This window comes from Thalassophryne amazonica, chromosome 17, assembly GCF_902500255.1.
Source record: "Thalassophryne amazonica chromosome 17, fThaAma1.1, whole genome shotgun sequence".
In the NCBI taxonomy this organism is placed as follows: Eukaryota; Metazoa; Chordata; class Actinopteri; order Batrachoidiformes; family Batrachoididae; genus Thalassophryne; species Thalassophryne amazonica.
Genome location: NC_047119.1, coordinates 31,527,382 through 31,545,894, shown reverse-complemented (window position 1 = coordinate 31,545,894; position 18,513 = coordinate 31,527,382). Strand labels below are relative to the sequence as shown.

The following is an 18,513-nucleotide window of genomic DNA, read 5'->3' as shown; positions in this document are numbered from 1 at the left end:
ATGATGACGATGGTAAGGATGATGGTGAGGACAAATATAATGATGATCAATCAATCAATCAATTTTTTTTTTATATAGCGCCAAATCACAACAAACAGTTGCCCCAAGGCGCTTTATATTGTAAGGCAAGGCCATACAATAATTATGTAAAACCCCAACGGTCAAAACGACCCCCTGTGAGCAAGCACTTGGCTAGAGTGGGAAGGAAAAACTCCCTTTTAACAGGAAGAAACCTCCAGCAGAACCAGGCTCAGGGAGGGGCAGTCCTCTGCTGGGACTGGTTGTGGCTGAGGGAGAGAACCAGGAAAAAGACATGCTGTGGAGGGGAGCAGAGATCGATCACTACTAAAGCCTGAAAGCTGAAGGCTCTGCCTCCCATTCTACTCTTACAAACCCTAGGAACTACAAGTAAGCCTGCAGTCTGAGAGCGAAGCGCTCTATTGGGGTGATATGGTACTACGAGGTCCCTAAGATAAGATGGGACCTGATTATTCAAAACCTTATAAGTAAGAAGAAGAATTTTAAATTCTATTCTAGAATTAACAGGAAGCCAATGAAGAGAGGCCAATATGGGTGAGATATGCTCTCTCCTTCTAGTCCCCGTCAGTACTCTAGCTGCAGCATTTTGAATTAACTGAAGGCTTTTTAGGGAACCTTTAGGACAACCTGATAATAATGAATTACAATAGTCCAGCCTAGAGGAAATAAATGCATGAATTAGTTTTTCAGCATCACTCTGAGACAAGACCTTTCTGATTTTAGAGATATTGCATAAATGCAAAAAAGCAGTCCTACATATTTGTTTAATATGCGCTTTGAATGACATATCCTGATCAAAAATGACTCCAAGATTTCTCACAGTATTACTAGAGGTCAGGGTAATGCCATGCAGAGTAAGGATCTGGTTAGACACCATGTTTCTAAGATTTGTGGGGCCAAGTACAATAACTTCAGTTTTATCTGAGTTTAAAAGCAGGAAATTAGAGGTCATCCATGTCTTTATGTCTGTAAGACAATCCTGCAGATGTCCTGATGATGGTGAGGATGCTGATGGTGAGGATAAATATGATGATAATGAGGATAAATATGATGAAGAAGAAGATGATGATGATGATGGTGAGGATAAATATGATGATGATGTCGATAAATATGATGAAGAAGAAGATGATGATGATGGTGAGGATGATGATGGTGAGGATAAATATGATGATGAGGATAAATATAATGAAGAAGAAGATGATGCTGATGGTGAGGATGATGATGGTGATGAGGATAAATATGATGAAGAAGAAGATGATGATGATGGTGAGGATAAATATGATGATGAGGATAAATATGATGAAGAAGAAGATGATGATGATGGTGAGGATGATGATGTGATGAGGATAAATATGATGAAGAAGAAGATGATGATGATGATGGTGAGGATGATGATGGTGATGAGGATAAATATGATGATGAGGATAAATATGATGAAGGAGAAGATGATGCTGATGGTGAGGATGATGATGGTGATGAGGATAAATATGATGAAGAAGATGATGATGATGGTGAGGATGATGATGGTGATGAGGATAAATATGATGAAGAAGAAGATGATGATGATGATGGTGAGGATAAATATGATGATGATGATAAATATGATGAAGAAGAAGATGATGATGATGGTGAGGATAAATATGATGATGATGATAAATATGATGAAGAAGAAGATGATGATGATGGTGAGGATGATGATGGTGAGGATAAATATGATGATGATGATAAATATTATGAAGAAGAAGATGATGATGATGGTGAGGATAAATATGATGATGATGATGGTGAGGATAAATATGATGATAATGATAAATATTATGAAGAAGAAGATGATGATGATGGTGAGGATAAATATGATGATGATGATGGTGAGGATAAATATGATGATGATGATAAATATTATGAAGAAGAAGATGATGATGATGGTGAGGATAAATATGATGATGATGATGGTGAGGATAAATATGATGATAATGGCGAGGATGATGATGTTGCTGATCTCCCATGTCTTTGCCTCTTTATGCTCTTTATTCCATCACACATCATCAAGATCAAGCTGACCTTTGCACTACAAGACAGAACTCGTCTTTTTTTTTTTAGCAGGAGCAAAGACAAAGGGGAGGTGCTTCAGAAATGAAGACTGAGCTTCGAGGCCACAGACTATATATGAGAACGATGATGAGTTTCCATCTTATATAACAAATCATCAGGTCTACCAGAGAAGTCGCTTGCTTCCTCCTGATTTGTCTGATTTATTCACTTCTTTCACTTTCTTTTCCCTCGCTCCTTCTCTTCACTCTCTGATGTTGACACGTAATGGGAGGCTAATCTGTCTCCCACCCTCCCTTCCTTCCTCTCTCTGAATTTAGACCCTTTGGTACAAACAGTAAGTGCTCCCTCTGCTGGTTAATAATTACATCCTTTCATGGAAATGTTTTTTACCTTACATTTTCATCCAGTGGGGGATTTTTTTGGAGTGAGGTTACATAGGTCACAAGCAAAAATAGCAACAGAATTTGTGCCAGTACAAATTGCACATACCTCCGTCCCTGACGGAGTCTACTGGTGCAACCTTGGTAGTTTAAAGTCCTGAATCAGGAGTTCAATTCATGACTAGGCACGGATATATACTGAACTAAACATGAACGCAACACTTTTGTTTGTGCTCCCATTTTTCATGAGCTGAACTCAAAGATCTAAAACATTTTCTAAACACAGAAAAGTTCCTATTTCTCTCAAATGCTGTTCAAAAATTGGTCTAAATCTGTGTTAGTGAGCACTTCTCCTTTGCCAAGATAATCCATCCCATCTCACAGGTGTGGCATATCAAGATACTTATTAGACAGCATGATTATTGCACAGGTGTACCTTAGGCTGGAAACAATACATTGATATAGTGTCATCACCTATTTTCTATGTAAATATTTAGGAGCATAATTGCTGCCACTGACCTCCCTCTGTGCCCTGTGTTTTTCTGTTCCCTGTGTACGTTCTTCCTCTGGCAGCACATGCATGTTTAGTGCATTTGACCTCCAAGAGCGCATGTTCATTGATGTACGTAATACCTGCCCTGTAAAAGCATCTCCCCACCCCCCATTTATATGGAACAGCACTAATCACTACTCACTGTGACCCGGACCCAGAGAAGTGGCTGACAATGAATGAATAAATGAACTAATTACTACTCATAACTGTTGAAATTTTTTCATGATGGAGGATGGTAGCAATTAGCCCAAATCACATTTCAGGGTAAAATGCCACTGAACAAAAATACAGTTGGACTAAAATCTACATAGATCTAACTATTCACACACAAACACCTATCAGACCTGCCTCTGGGGTCCAAGGGCATTTTTTGGACATTTCACTCGCTTGGCATAAATGTTTTATTATTACTGTTAACAGCTCTCCCTGCATCCCACAATCAAGTTTTATGTCTCTTTTTGTCAGGACAACCCGTACTTTCAGAATATATATGCTATAGTGGTGTTTTATAAGTGTAATAAAGGTTTACAATCAGACATAAGAAAGGAAAAAGTAAAGCGGAAAATAATTTTCCACACACTTATTCAAAACACACAGCATACTATAATAAACAACTATTTTGACACTTTATGAAGGTAATTTGAGGTCTTGTGTGAAAAACTGTACAACAAAAAGGTTCAAACAATAAACAAAAATGCACATTTTAAACAATATAACAAAATGGTCTATGTGTTTTGTTTGTCTTCATCTCAAAGCAATTTCTGTCTGCTATTACACAAAGGTCACATCATAAAATTCTACTTCTAAGTTGACTGTGTGTTTGTTCTCTCCTGCTCTGAAAGCAGCTTTCACACTTCGAGGCTCATTCACAATTTCAGGAGCAGCCCCTCCCCCCTCGCTCCATTGATATGGTAAACAGTGCTTTACACCAGAGCGAGAGAGCTTGCCAGGGGCTTATCCAGTAACATTCACAGGAAAACTAGTGGAGCAATCCTGATACTCACACACTCTTTGTTTGAGCACGTAAGATTGTATGAGAGGCCCTCCATCTGCTCACTTTCACTGATCGCTGTGCGTAATGGCGCAGGGCGCATTGGAGCCAGCAGCCAGGGGGCTATTCAAACGGGCCAACTTGTAACACATCACTCCTAAAAACAGTCTTTGGTTTATCACGCCCTACGATCGTATTTTGGAAAACCATGTGACGGTGAACCAATTCCGACTGGACACTCACATTGCGCACATCATCACACAGCTTCTATGAGGAGTACAAAGATGGTGGACAGCTGGCTCAAAAGTCCACGGAGTCAACTTTTCGGTAAAAGAAATAGTAACTTTGTATCTCATATCATTAGAAAGGTATTTAGAATTTAGTAAAACTTGGTCTCAGTAGTCATATACGACGGCGTCAGCCCCAGAGGGTTAAAAGGCTTGCAACTGGCAGGACTGGGGAGGAGTGGCCGAGAAGGGAATCTTTGTTTCAATTCTGACAACAGAGCTAGGTCGACATTTAGTGGCAGAAAAAATTACTTAGGATGCCTTTAAATGATAAAAAATGGAGGTGATGAAATTGTGAAATAAGAAAGGCAGGTGACAATTACTGTCTTCCATTCATCATTCATAATAATACAATAACATGATTTGGAGGGCGGTATGCATTTTCAGAGGCCCGACATTCATACCCAGTCGCCCAAAATGACAGATATTTGTCCTCGTCTAACTTGGGCGAATATCTGTCATTCTGGGCGACTGGGCATGAACGGAGGGACTCAGAAAATGCATACCGCACAACAAATGCATGTTATTTGCATTATTATCACTTTTTACTGAGACACATAACATGTAACACGTACATAAAAAGTTGGCTCACTTTAACTTTTGTCGTGTCAGCTGGCGCGCACTGCTCTCCAAATTCGGCAGTGCGTCCTCATCAAGCTGGCTGCTTTGGCTGCTGTTCATTGTCATACTATCCATGAGAAAATCATCCAGAATATCCCTATTGGGACCAACACACACTTCTCGCCTTTTTATCTTTTCCTCTGCGGACAGTTCTTGGGCTGCGCGCTATAACGTCATTTGTTTATGCACAGCGGGCGGGTATGCCGATACTCGTTCGCTACTGCGGGTGGGTATAGCCAGGTAGCGTTGACGTAAATCTACTCTACTGGCCTAGCAACGCCTCGGTAAAGTGATAATAATACCCATTATCCATTATGTAAATACATTTACACAAGCAAATGTGTTATATTTTACAGAAAATTAACAATGTAGATTTAAAACAAAATGTCAAAATAATGAAAGGACTGCTCTTTAATCTCCTTAATGGTAATGCTTTAATTTTCAGAGAGCAAGCCGACTGCAATAGCAGGCCCAAGCAATGGAAGCGTGGGTCAAAACATAGGCTCACACTGCAAGCAGGACTGTGATGTATGTCACAAACATCATAAAAAGAGCGTTTCAGACTTAAGTTTAGATTCAAGAGTTTTATTGTCATATGTACAGCAGAAACAGGCAGTTACACTATACAATGAAATTCTTACTTTGCTATTCCTCCATTCACCAATATATATATATATATATATATATATATATATATATATATATAAAAAGCCTTTGCAATACCTGATGTTTAGCTAACAGCATGTCATTCCCTACAGGTAACATAGAACTGTGTGTGTTTGAAGAAGTTTAACATGAAAAAAGCATAACTGTAAAATGTGACCCCTTTAAATTTGTTCTGTCATGTAGAAGCTTTGCCAGACGGTTTGAATACTATTGCCAAGATGAAACAAGTCTCTACTCTCCTCCAATCTGTATAATCAGGTCTCTGCGAGCTATTTTTAGCTCACACTAGCAGCGAACGAGTTCTTTTGGGATTCTATTCGATCTTGTTATTACATAAGAAAAGTCAAAGCGTGCGGATAGTATCATGTCTTTTTGTCACATCTTTTCTGTTAGCGTGAAGGCGTTTTGACTGCGCTGTCAGCTCGGCTGCAATGAAACAGCTTGTGCAATGATGCTGAGCGGGTGCACGTACGTGCACGCACAAGCTGCCTCTTTCTTTTCCTTCTCATGCAGACATCATACACTGATGTGCACAGACGCATAACTTGACTGACATGGAATGATTGTCGCTGATGACAGCTGCACTCGGCCTGAGCTAAACACCTCGCAGTGACATCACACAAATCACGCAAAGTTGTCCTTTTGTGGAAACTTAAGGCTGTGATGAATCACGGCTGTCATTACAAAAGACAGATTCACGAGTGTTAAATCTTTGAAAATGAATCTTGATATTTATGCAACTGTTGTCAAATAACATTCTTTGCCCCAGTTCTACTTTTTACCTGAGACCATCAAATATGGCCATCAGGTATTGCAAAGGCTTTGCGTCGGTCCGTCCATCTGTCTGTGCTCAGCGTAAGTCCAGTCCTATTACTGCCAAAGGCTAACCTTGACCTATTTTAAGAGGTTAAAAAGTCACAATGTTTCAGTCTGTTCGGGGTTTTCTTGAGTGGGGGGAGTAACAGCTCTGTGATGTCAGTGGCAGGTCTGTCTACAATCGCTTCATTTATGTGTTTATATGACATGTTTCTCATATATTCTGTAAAAGCTTGCGAGAAATAAACACTTGTAAAACTGAAAATGCTGTTTTTGGAACCTAATAACACCTCTGATGCAAAACTCTATTTCATTTGTGTGTAAATATAAACTCTTTGTCATGTATTATGCAAAAGCTTGCGAGAAATAAACACTTGTAAAACTGAAAATGCTGTTTTTGGAACCTAATAACACCTCTGATGCAAAACTCTATTTCATTTGTGTGTAAATATAAACTCTTTGTCATGTATTATGCAAAAGCTAGTGAGAAATAAACACTTCTAAAACTGAAAATGCTGTTTTTGGAACCTAATAACACCTCTGATGCAAAACTCTATTTCATTTGTGTGTAAATATAAACTCTTTGTCATGTATTATGCAAAAGCTAGCGAGAAATAAACACTTGTAAAACTGAAAATGCTGTTTTTGGAACCTAATAACACCTCTGATGCAAAACTCTATTTCCTTTGTGTGTAAATATAAACTCTTTGTCATGTATTATGCAAAAGCTAGTGAGAAATAAACACTTCTAAAACTGAAAATGCTGTTTTTGGAACCTAATAACACCTCTGATGCAAAACTCTATTTCATTTGTGTGTAAATATAAACTCTTTGTCATGTATTATGCAAAAGCTAGCGAGAAATAAACACTTGTAAAACTGAAAATGCTGTTTTTGGAACCTAATAACACCTCTGATGCAAAACTCTATTTCATTTGTGTGTAAATATAAACTCTTTGTCATGTATTATGCAAAAGCTAGTGAGAAATAAACACTTCTAAAACTGAAAATGCTGTTTTTGGAACCTAATAACACCTCTGATGCAAAACTCTATTTCATTTGTGTGTAAATATAAACTCTTTGTCATGTATTATGCAAAAGCTAGCGAGAAATAAACACTTGTAAAACTGAAAATGCTGTTTTTGGAACCTAATAACACCTCTGATGCAAAACTCTATTTCCTTTGTGTGTAAATATAAACTCTTTGTCATGTATTATGCAAAAGCTAGCGAGAAATAAACACTTGTAAAACTGAAAATGCTGTTTTTGGAACCTAATAACACCTCTGATGCAAAACTCTATTTCCTTTGTGTGTAAATATAAACTCTTTGTCATGTATTATGCAAAAGCTAGTGAGAAATAAACACTTCTAAAACTGAAAATGCTGTTTTTGGAACCTAATAACACCTCTGATGCAAAACTCTATTTCATTTGTGTGTAAATATAAACTCTTTGTCATGTATTATGCAAAAGCTAGCGAGAAATAAACACTTGTAAAACTGAAAATGCTGTTTTTGGAACCTAATAACACCTCTGATGCAAAACTCTATTTCATTTGTGTGTAAATATAAACTCTTTGTCATGTATTATGCAAAAGCTAGTGAGAAATAAACACTTCTAAAACTGAAAATGCTGTTTTTGGAACCTAATAACACCTCTGATGCAAAACTCTATTTCATTTGTGTGTAAATATAAACTCTTTGTCATGTATTATGCAAAAGCTAGCGAGAAATAAACACTTGTAAAACTGAAAATGCTGTTTTTGGAACCTAATAACACCTCTGATGCAAAACTCTATTTCATTTGTGTGTAAATATAAACTCTTTGTCATGTATTATGCAAAAGCTAGTGAGAAATAAACACTTCTAAAACTGAAAATGCTGTTTTTGGAACCTAATAACACCTCTGATGCAAAACTCTATTTCATTTGTGTGTAAATATAAACTCTTTGTCATGTATTATGCAAAAGCTAGCGAGAAATAAACACTTGTAAAACTGAAAATGCTGTTTTTGGAACCTAATAACACCTCTGATGCAAAACTCTATTTCCTTTGTGTGTAAATATAAACTCTTTGTCATGTATTATGCAAAAGCTAGCGAGAAATAAACACTTGTAAAACTGAAAATGCTGTTTTTGGAACCTAATAACACCTCTGATGCAAAACTATTTCATTTGTGTGTAAATATAAACTCTTTGTCATGTATTATGCAAAAGCTAGCGAGAAATAAACACTTGTAAAACTGAAAATGCTGTTTTTGGAACCTAATAACACCTCTGATGCAAAACTCTATTTAATTTGTGTGTAAATATAAACTCTTTGTCATGTATTATGCAAAAGCTAGCGAGAAATAAACACTTGTAAAACTGAAAATGCTGTTTTTGGAACCTAATAACACCTCTGATGCAAAACTCTATTTAATTTGTGTGTAAATATAAACTCTTTGTCATGTATTATGCAAAAGCTAGCGAGAAATAAACACTTGTAAAACTGAAAATGCTGTTTTTGGAACCTAATAACACCTCTGATGCAAAACTCTATTTCATTTGTGTGTAAATATAAACTCTTTGTCATGTATTATGCAAAAGCTAGCGAGAAATAAACACTTGTAAAACTGAAAATGCTGTTTTTGGAACCTAATAACACCTCTGATGCAAAACTCTATTTAATTTGTGTGTAAATATAAACTCTTTGTCATGTATTATGCAAAACCTAGCGAGAAATAAACACTTGTAAAACTGAAAATGCTGTTTTTGGAACCTAATAACACCTCTGATGCAAAACTCTATTTCATTTGTGTGTAAATATAAACTCTTTGTCATGTATTATGCAAAAGCTAGCGAGAAATAAACACTTGTAAAACTGAAAATGCTGTTTTTGGAACCTAATAACACCTCTGATGCAAAACTCTATTTCATTTGTGTGTAAATATAAACTCTTTGTCATGTATTATGCAAAAGCTAGCAAGAAATAAACACTTGTAAAACTGAAAATGCTGTTTTTGGAACCTAATAACACCTCTGATGCAAAACTCTATTTCATTTGTGTGTAAATATAAACTCTTTGTCATGTATTATGCAAAAGCTAGTGAGAAATAAACACTTCTAAAACTGAAAATGCTGTTTTTGGAACCTAATAACACCTCTGATGCAAAACTATTTCATTTGTGTGTAAATATAAACTCTTTGTCATGTATTATGCAAAAGCTAGCGAGAAATAAACACTTGTAAAACTGAAAATGCTGTTTTTGGAACCTAATAACACCTCTGATGCAAAACTCTATTTCATTTGTGTGTAAATATAAACTCTTTGTCATGTATTATGCAAAAGCTAGTGAGAAATAAACACTTGTAAAACTGAAAATGCTGTTTTTGGAACCTAATAACACCTCTGATGCAAAACTCTATTTCATTTGTGTGTAAATATAAACTCTTTGTCATGTATTATGCAAAAGCTAGTGAGAAATAAACACTTCTAAAACTGAAAATGCTGTTTTTGGAACCTAATAACACCTCTGATGCAAAACTATTTCATTTGTGTGTAAATATAAACTCTTTGTCATGTATTATGCAAAAGCTAGCGAGAAATAAACACTTGTAAAACTGAAAATGCTGTTTTTGGAACCTAATAACACCTCTGATGCAAAACTCTATTTCATTTGTGTGTAAATATAAACTCTTTGTCATGTATTATGCAAAAGCTAGTGAGAAATAAACACTTCTAAAACTGAAAATGCTGTTTTTGGAACCTAATAACACCTCTGATGCAAAACTCTATTTCATTTGTGTGTAAATATAAACTCTTTGTCATGTATTATGCAAAAGCTAGCGAGAAATAAACACTTGTAAAACTGAAAATGCTGTTTTTGGAACCTAATAACACCTCTGATGCAAAACTCTATTTCATTTGTGTGTAAATATAAACTCTTTGTCATGTATTATGCAAAAGCTAGTGAGAAATAAACACTTGTAAAACTGAAAATGCTGTTTTTGGAACCTAATAACACCTCTGATGCAAAACTCTATTTCATTTGTGTGTAAATATAAACTCTTTGTCATGTATTATGCAAAAGCTAGTGAGAAATAAACACTTCTAAAACTGAAAATGCTGTTTTTGGAACCTAATAACACCTCTGATGCAAAACTATTTCATTTGTGTGTAAATATAAACTCTTTGTCATGTATTATGCAAAAGCTAGCGAGAAATAAACACTTGTAAAACTGAAAATGCTGTTTTTGGAACCTAATAACACCTCTGATGCAAAACTCTATTTAATTTGTGTGTAAATATAAACTCTTTGTCATGTATTATGCAAAAGCTAGTGAGAAATAAACACTTCTAAAACTGAAAATGCTGTTTTTGGAACCTAATAACACCTCTGATGCAAAACTCTATTTCATTTGTGTGTAAATATAAACTCTTTGTCATGTATTATGCAAAAGCTAGTGAGAAATAAACACTTCTAAAACTGAAAATGCTGTTTTTGGAACCTAATAACACCTCTGATGCAAAACTATTTCATTTGTGTGTAAATATAAACTCTTTGTCATGTATTATGCAAAAGCTAGCGAGAAATAAACACTTGTAAAACTGAAAATGCTGTTTTTGGAACCTAATAACACCTCTGATGCAAAACTCTATTTCATTTGTGTGTAAATATAAACTCTTTGTCATGTATTATGCAAAAGCTAGTGAGAAATAAACACTTCTAAAACTGAAAATGCTGTTTTTGGAACCTAATAACACCTCTGATGCAAAACTCTATTTCATTTGTGTGTAAATATAAACTCTTTGTCATGTATTATGCAAAAGCTAGCGAGAAATAAACACTTGTAAAACTGAAAATGCTGTTTTTGGAACCTAATAACACCTCTGATGCAAAACTCTATTTCATTTGTGTGTAAATATAAACTCTTTGTCATGTATTATGCAAAAGCTAGTGAGAAATAAACACTTGTAAAACTGAAAATGCTGTTTTTGGAACATAATAATACCTCTGGAGCAAAACTGTGGACATTAGAGTGCATGTTAACTTTTGCTAACTCAAAGCTAACTTCCTATGGTGTTAAATTTGTCTCATTAATACCAGCAAATGCACAGTGATCTACAAGTATTCCTTGATTTGCACAACTTCCACTTTTCTCAAAAGCTCATGTACACACACACACACACACACACACACACACACACACACACACACACACACACACACACACACACACACACACACACACACACACACACACACACGCACACACGCAAGGCCTTATGCAGACACCATTAAAACGTAAATATTGCTTTTGATTGACTATTTGACAGAGGGGCTTTATTGAACATGTAGAAATTGTACGTAAGACAATAGGATGTTAATAATGAATGAAACAACTGCAATTATAACAAACATAAGGCTCATACTGCCAAGGGTATGTTAGGATTGTGTTAGATTTTTTTAAATGCAATCCCAAACTACAGATTTTCACTTCCATGAGTTCACAGCTTCTTCACATAGTTGTGTGTCTTTATTTTCATTTGAAACATCACAACATTTTGCAACACATGACAGAAATAATTTTTGACCACCAAATCCAGGTTAAACTGGATCCAGATTGGTAGATTTTAATGAATGTTTGTCACATTTTTTTAAGGCACTCAAAGGAGGGCTCAATGTGCCACAAATGTCCCTACAATATCTTTCAAGTGTCAAAGGCTATTTTCCATAAATTACAGCAATTTCATAAAATATGGAATTTTATATTATGTTTGTCAAACTGGGAGTCTTGGGGCTGGATGTGGCCTGTTTTTGTTAAAGATTTCAACCATAAACCAGCAACCATGCCTGTGAAAACAAAAATGTAACAAGGGAATCCAAAAGAAATTTAAATGGCGATATAAACTCAAGAAAGCACACCGATGCCACGCCTACATTTCAAAGTCTCATGTACACAAAATTTTATACGGGGTTTGAAACAGCTTTACTGAAAAATATGTATATGTCGCGGCCATGATCGAGCAAAGCTCTTCAGCATCTCAACATGTCATTTAGGTCCTTCAGACTTTTTTTCAGGAAATGCTTCTGGAGAGCATGTTCAGGGGAAAGCATCTTCAGGGGGGTGCTACAGCACTCCCTGCCACTTTAAGCATTTGCTTTATTTGCATTCTCACATGTATGGAAAAACTCCTCACCATCTCATTTAGATCCATCACACTTTATTTTGAGTAAATATGTTGGGAGCATAATCATGGCAAGAACCTTATGCTTGACCCCCTGACTACTTACTTTTAATCGCTGCTATTTTAAGTATTTCCTTTATTTGCATCTTACATGCCTGGAAAAGAGTCTTCACCATGTAATTTAGGTGCTTCAAACTTTTTTTTTTCTCAGTAAATGCTGCTGAGGAGCAACGACAGCCCTCTTAACCCCCTGCCGGTTTAAACATTTTGTTTATGTTGATGTAAATTCAGATTCTAACTTTTCAGCTACTTCACAGTAGCAGAACTTTCAGATCTTCTTTTTAAGAAAAGCCTCCTGTACATCTCTCCACCATGAAGCTGTCTTTTATACTTTTAACTAAATTTATACCAAGTTATAGAGATTTGCTATCAATTTGAGTTGAATGAAGATCCTTTTAAACAGTAGAAAACGGCTGTTTACTCACCAATATAACTAGGAGTCTGTGGTTCAGACGATGTGTTCAAATTCAAAACTGGCTCAAACATTTTTCTTCTTCTACTAAGGTGGATTAGAACGTTTTTGTGGAAGACAACACCAACTACTGTACAGGATGAACCTAGCAGTCAATATGTGTCACCGATTTCAAAATGGCTCTTTTCAACCAGACCGGTTGGTGGTGGTGCCGTGACATGTCAATCATCCGGATGGCACCTGGGGTGCCCAATCAAATTTCAGGGAAGTCCAATGCAACCCAGCTACACCCATGCCAGGAAATGTTCAACATTTGACATTTCCTGTTTCATTGTGGACTCAAAATTTGTCACTTCCTGTTTCATAGTGAACTTACCACTGAGTTCCCTTGAGATTCCATAGGATCTCGTCTGCCAGTCCAGGAAGTGTTGATCCAGAAAGTGTTTGACATTTGACATTTCCTCTTTCACTGTGGACTCAAAATTTGGCACTTCTTGTTTGGGACTCCCTGTGCCATGAGCAAGTTTCACGCCACTATGTGTTGCTTTGCTCGTATAAAATATCTAAACTCATTTTCATAAAATTTGTAGTTTTCTTGTTTATTTAGATGTGGTTGGAAATTTGACCTCGCCCTCCGACTTTGATCGATCTTAACCTAAATTAGGTCACTTGAGACATGACACTGATTGAAACTGTTTTGTTGTTCTATTCTAAATGTTGATTTTTGACATTTCATTGTCAGATTACATCCTCATTCTTCATCAAAAACTATATAAAGAATTTGATACTAAAAATACTTGTATGTTATACAAGTATGTATGTTATACAAGTATTTTTAGTATCAAATTTTTATATATATATATATATATATATATATATATATATATATTCTTTATATTCTTTTCTCTAGAATCTTCGTTCTTCAAATCAGTCAAGTGGTGTAGAGAGGTGGGACAGGAGTTGGGCTACCAAAATGCAGATCTTGGTTTGATTCCAGATCATACTACTCATCTGTTTCCTTTGATAAGATGTGTCTGCATCTGCATCGGCCTCAGCTGCATGAGACTGGCGCCCAATCCATGGGGAGTCATGGTCTCATTCGCTTCATGCTACAGAATCCAGGGATAAGTGTAGCGGCTTGCTCTGTGTTGTGTTTTCGACTCCTCCCGCTTCCTCCCCTCGGGATGTGAAATCACAATCTCTGGCATGAGAGGCTGACTCTCTATCCAAAACACTAAAACCCAGGGCTCGAACCATTTTTAACTGTTGGGGAGAGAAGTTTACTGACGACTATTGCATAGCGCCTCCTGCTAGTGGAGCAGATAACTGTAACAATCGTTCATTTCTGGAAACAAGCACCAAACTTGGCACACATGCTCCTTAGACATTACTCTTTTGTAAAAGCACGTTAGCCACCTAAATTTTCAATAGGCAGCCAGGTAGGGGTCAACTGAAGAATTACACAGGGGTCAAAATTTACAAATGCTCCAATGACATTGAAAACTATACCACATTGTTTGTCTGATCACAAAGATTCCAAAAAGGTATAGTTTGGACTATCTGTGACTGATTGTTATGGAGTTATGGGGTAAAAACAGCAAGAATGGTGACAAAGGTCATTTTCAGTTTGTACAGGGGTCAAAAGTTAAAGTTGCTCCAATTTTAGTAAAAAGTATTGCAAGCTGTGCAATACTTTGGTTGTGGAATAGTTTGCACCATGTGTCATGCTGAGTTATCATGTTACAGGGTAACATATGTCACATGTCATAGAATCCAATGGACATTGACCTTATTTGACCTTTTCTTTGGAGACCAAGCATTCAACACAGTCAGAACTATTCCATTTATTAATCCTACTAGCACAACCAATAATCTGCGCCATTTTTTACCAAAACTGGAGCAACTTTAACTTTTGACCCCTGATTAGACAAATAATGTAGTATAGTTTTCAACTTGATTGGAGCATTTGCAAATTTTGACCCCTGTGTAATTCTTCAATTGACCCCTACCTGGCTGCCTATTGAAAATTTAGCTGGCTAACGTGCTTTTACAAAAGAGTAATGTCTAAGGAGTATTTGCACCAAATTTGGTGCTTGTTTCATAATTTCATCATTTGAAAGATTCCTCTGTAAATATTCTGTTATCTGCTTCACTACTGGTCTCCATCACATAAGCACGAGCACCAACAGGTATCAGGACGTATCTCAGTCTCAAACTGGACTCTGGTAACTGAATTTGAAGCTGCTGATCTGGAGGATCATGGGGATGAATCAATGCACTTTGCGCAAAAGTTTCACACAGAGATACAGACATATCCAATTATTTGGGATCTGTGTGGGCTTCTGTTGGTTCTCCAAAACTTCAAAGAATACAGCAGAGCTGCTTCACATTTACAGGATCTCTCAGTAGAAGACATGAAAATTTGGTGTCTTTTATACATGTATCAGATCATTCGCAGAAAATAAAATGATAATATATGGACACAGTGGATTTCCACACGCCAGCAGCTCTGCTTTATATAGCACACTGCTGGATGGATTTTGCTTGGCTGGAACCCCTAAGACCGATTGGAGCTGTGGCCTGGATTGAGAAGAGTTATTTCTGGAACACATTAGCATGCATGGAGGTAATTGTCTCCTTTTGAGCTTTTTATCACCATTGCAGAGAAACGGATTTCACTGAAATGAGAAGAAAGAAGGGAGAGAACAGGCAAGCCAGGATCTGCCAGAGTACACGCGAGAAATGGGACACCACGGAAAAAGGAGAATAGGATCAGAAACTCCGCAGGGATCCCTTATGATTTACGGGGGCCCATTCTCCACATTGTTACCCTAAATGTATTCTCTATCCATTTTAAACATTTTGATTATATCAGACCTTCTGTGCATGTGATTGTGCCTCACTGACCCATGTGTGTCACATGCTCTCATCATTTCAAGGTTTTCCACACAGCAGGAAAGCTGATCCCTGCACCGCTGCTCGGATAACAGTCAGCTGCATTCATATTGGGATGCATGACGGGCTGCAACCCCTTTTCATGAAACTGCTGGTTACCAGATCCAGAGATTTGGACTGAAAACACGCATCCATTTTTAATCTGCTCTACAGGGACCACTGGTTCTCCAGCCATCCATGACTTAACTGCAACTGGTGTTACCTGCGATTCACCTGTGACCCTCTGCAGAAGCCTTTAAGAAATGGAATAGATCATCAAATTACTTCTCAGCTCTGCAGCTGTTACAAACATTTAATTAATATCTGTAAAAATGTGAACAACATGTTGGGGGTTAAAAAGCACTAAACACTCACGACTGTCATTGAATTTCACATTTGAAAGGCTGTGACATAGGCGGTTCTAGGGTGGGGTTCGACAGGGCTTTAACCCCCCCACCCCAAAAAATGTTACCCTCACTTTTTCACTGCCAACATTCTTTGACTGATCCAATCCTACAGCACCCCCACACCATAAATTAAATATTTCTTATGCACTGCTTTAGGATCAATTGAGCCAGGCTATCCTCACTAAACAATTGTTTTACATTATACAAAATACAATACACACAAAAGTGTTCGTCAGCTGGCATCCATTGACACATCACAGAAAACAATGCAGCTGAAAGTTATTTCTTGCATTTCTTACTGTTGAATGCAAAATGTGCATTGCACATGCGTGCCAAGGAGAACAGTGCCACCTAATGGAAATCCTGAGAATATCTTTTGTTGTCGAAAATTTAGAGTTCTATCTGTAAATTTTCTGCAGTCTCTCAAATTTGTAATTGCATCCTGTCAGAGCTAATGATTTTTAGTAGAAACTAGAAATTTTGTCAACCTACCACCAAACAAATTTGCTCTGTACTAGCCCCACCAAGAAAACAAACAAACAAATACAGTGAGGTGTGAAGCTGTGATTAGTTATTCATTAATTTCTATACCTTCTTATTGCAATAAATAGGACTGTATTTGTTTATGATTTTATTTTAACAATGTTGCACTTTTGTAAATGTGCATGGATTTCTATCCATACCACAACTCTCTTTTATGATGATTTTCTTTCCATTTTGCATTTAAATGTGTAGTTGTAAAACATTTCTTCAAATTTCCATTTTTATCATTTTCCTCAATGACATTTTTCCACTTTGTCACGTGGTGACATTCTTTTATATTTTGACAACATAAACTGGAATATGTGATGTGTGCACTGTTTTTGACACACAAATAATCAAATCACTTTGCAGAATTAAACGTTTTTCTTGTTTAGACTACAAGCGAATCTATCACACTTTCCTCCTGCTGTGATGCTACAGGGTGATGACGTCACTATTGCCATCTTAATTGTTCCCTTTGGGTTTTTTTTTTTTTTTTAAATCCACTTTTAGACACGCTTTGGAAAATTAGAAAACTTTGTTATTGAGATTGATTTGGTGAACATTTTAATTCTTCTCCTCTACGCCTCAATTTACGCTGTAATTCTACTTTCCTGCGACTTTAAAAGTTTGCTTTGTTTTTTCTTTTCCTCTTACCTGTCCAAAAACCGACTTCACAATTGGGTGAAGACTTGCGTCATATTCAGACAGAGGTGCGCAGAGTTTTTTGTTTTTGCGGCTGGATGCCGCCTGGACACGTGGCGCACCTGCCACAGGCGGATCACAGCTCAGACTGGAGGATGATCCGGTAACGACTCTCCGCTTCGGCTCCAAGAACAGCGCCGCCGCCGCTGCGTCTGACGGAGTCTGTGAGGTCTTCTTGTCCTGTCTCGAACTGTCCTGGTGCTGCACGGACTGTTTGGACCTGGTGGACTTGCTGCGCTCTTTCTGACTCCGACCCGTCCTGCGTCTAACGTCCTCCTGAGAAGTGGTGGGGAGGCTCGTTTGCCTCATCTGTGTCCGCGGTTCTGCAGGCTTGCAGAGAGGTCTCCGCGCGCTGTCCACCGTCCAGCCAGCATCCTCGCTGCCTCCAGAACTGGCGGGATGATGCTGACCGCGGTGGCTCCTCTGACCGTGAGGACCATCCGAGTGCGCGGACTTGCGGTTGGATGATCTGAGCAAAGAAGTCGTGGATTCGCTTTTGGGGAGAGAGGAGCTCATGGTTCGGCTTTGTGCAGGAACGCAGAACTCCACCACGTGCAGGACATGAGATCAGACTGGACCGGACTGTCTAAAGCGCCCACTCAGCCTCCATCACTGCACTGTGCGCCCTCCGCTGTGCGTAATGGTGAAGTTGGAGCAGCGGCCACCTGATCGCGCTGAAAATGTGAAGTGCATCTGATCTGCGGTCAGTCGGGGGGCTTCGCTGAGCTTGAATGGCAGCAGTGTTCAAGTCGCATTTCCCCCATAAATGCACATTACTCCCCCGTTTTTTAATATTCACGAAATCACAGATTTCTGTTAACTGCACAAATCGAGTCCAAACACCACAAGTGGCTGCTGCGACATTATAATGCCAGTGGACAATTGTGTTCATCAAGGAC

General features: G+C 37.6%; 1 protein-coding gene across 1 annotated transcript in view; it reads right to left on the bottom strand.

Moving 5' to 3' along the window:
* cabp1b (calcium binding protein 1b) overlaps positions 1-18,288 on the bottom strand; it is a 38,188-nt gene extending 19,900 nt beyond the window's left edge. Inside the window, exon 1 of the mRNA XM_034192714.1 lies at positions 17,567-18,288. Within this exon, the coding sequence (XP_034048605.1) occupies positions 17,567-18,130 (564 nt within the window). The 5' untranslated portion in view covers positions 18,131-18,288. The remainder of the gene's footprint in view (positions 1-17,566) is intronic.
* Positions 18,289-18,513: the final 225 nt, after the last annotated feature.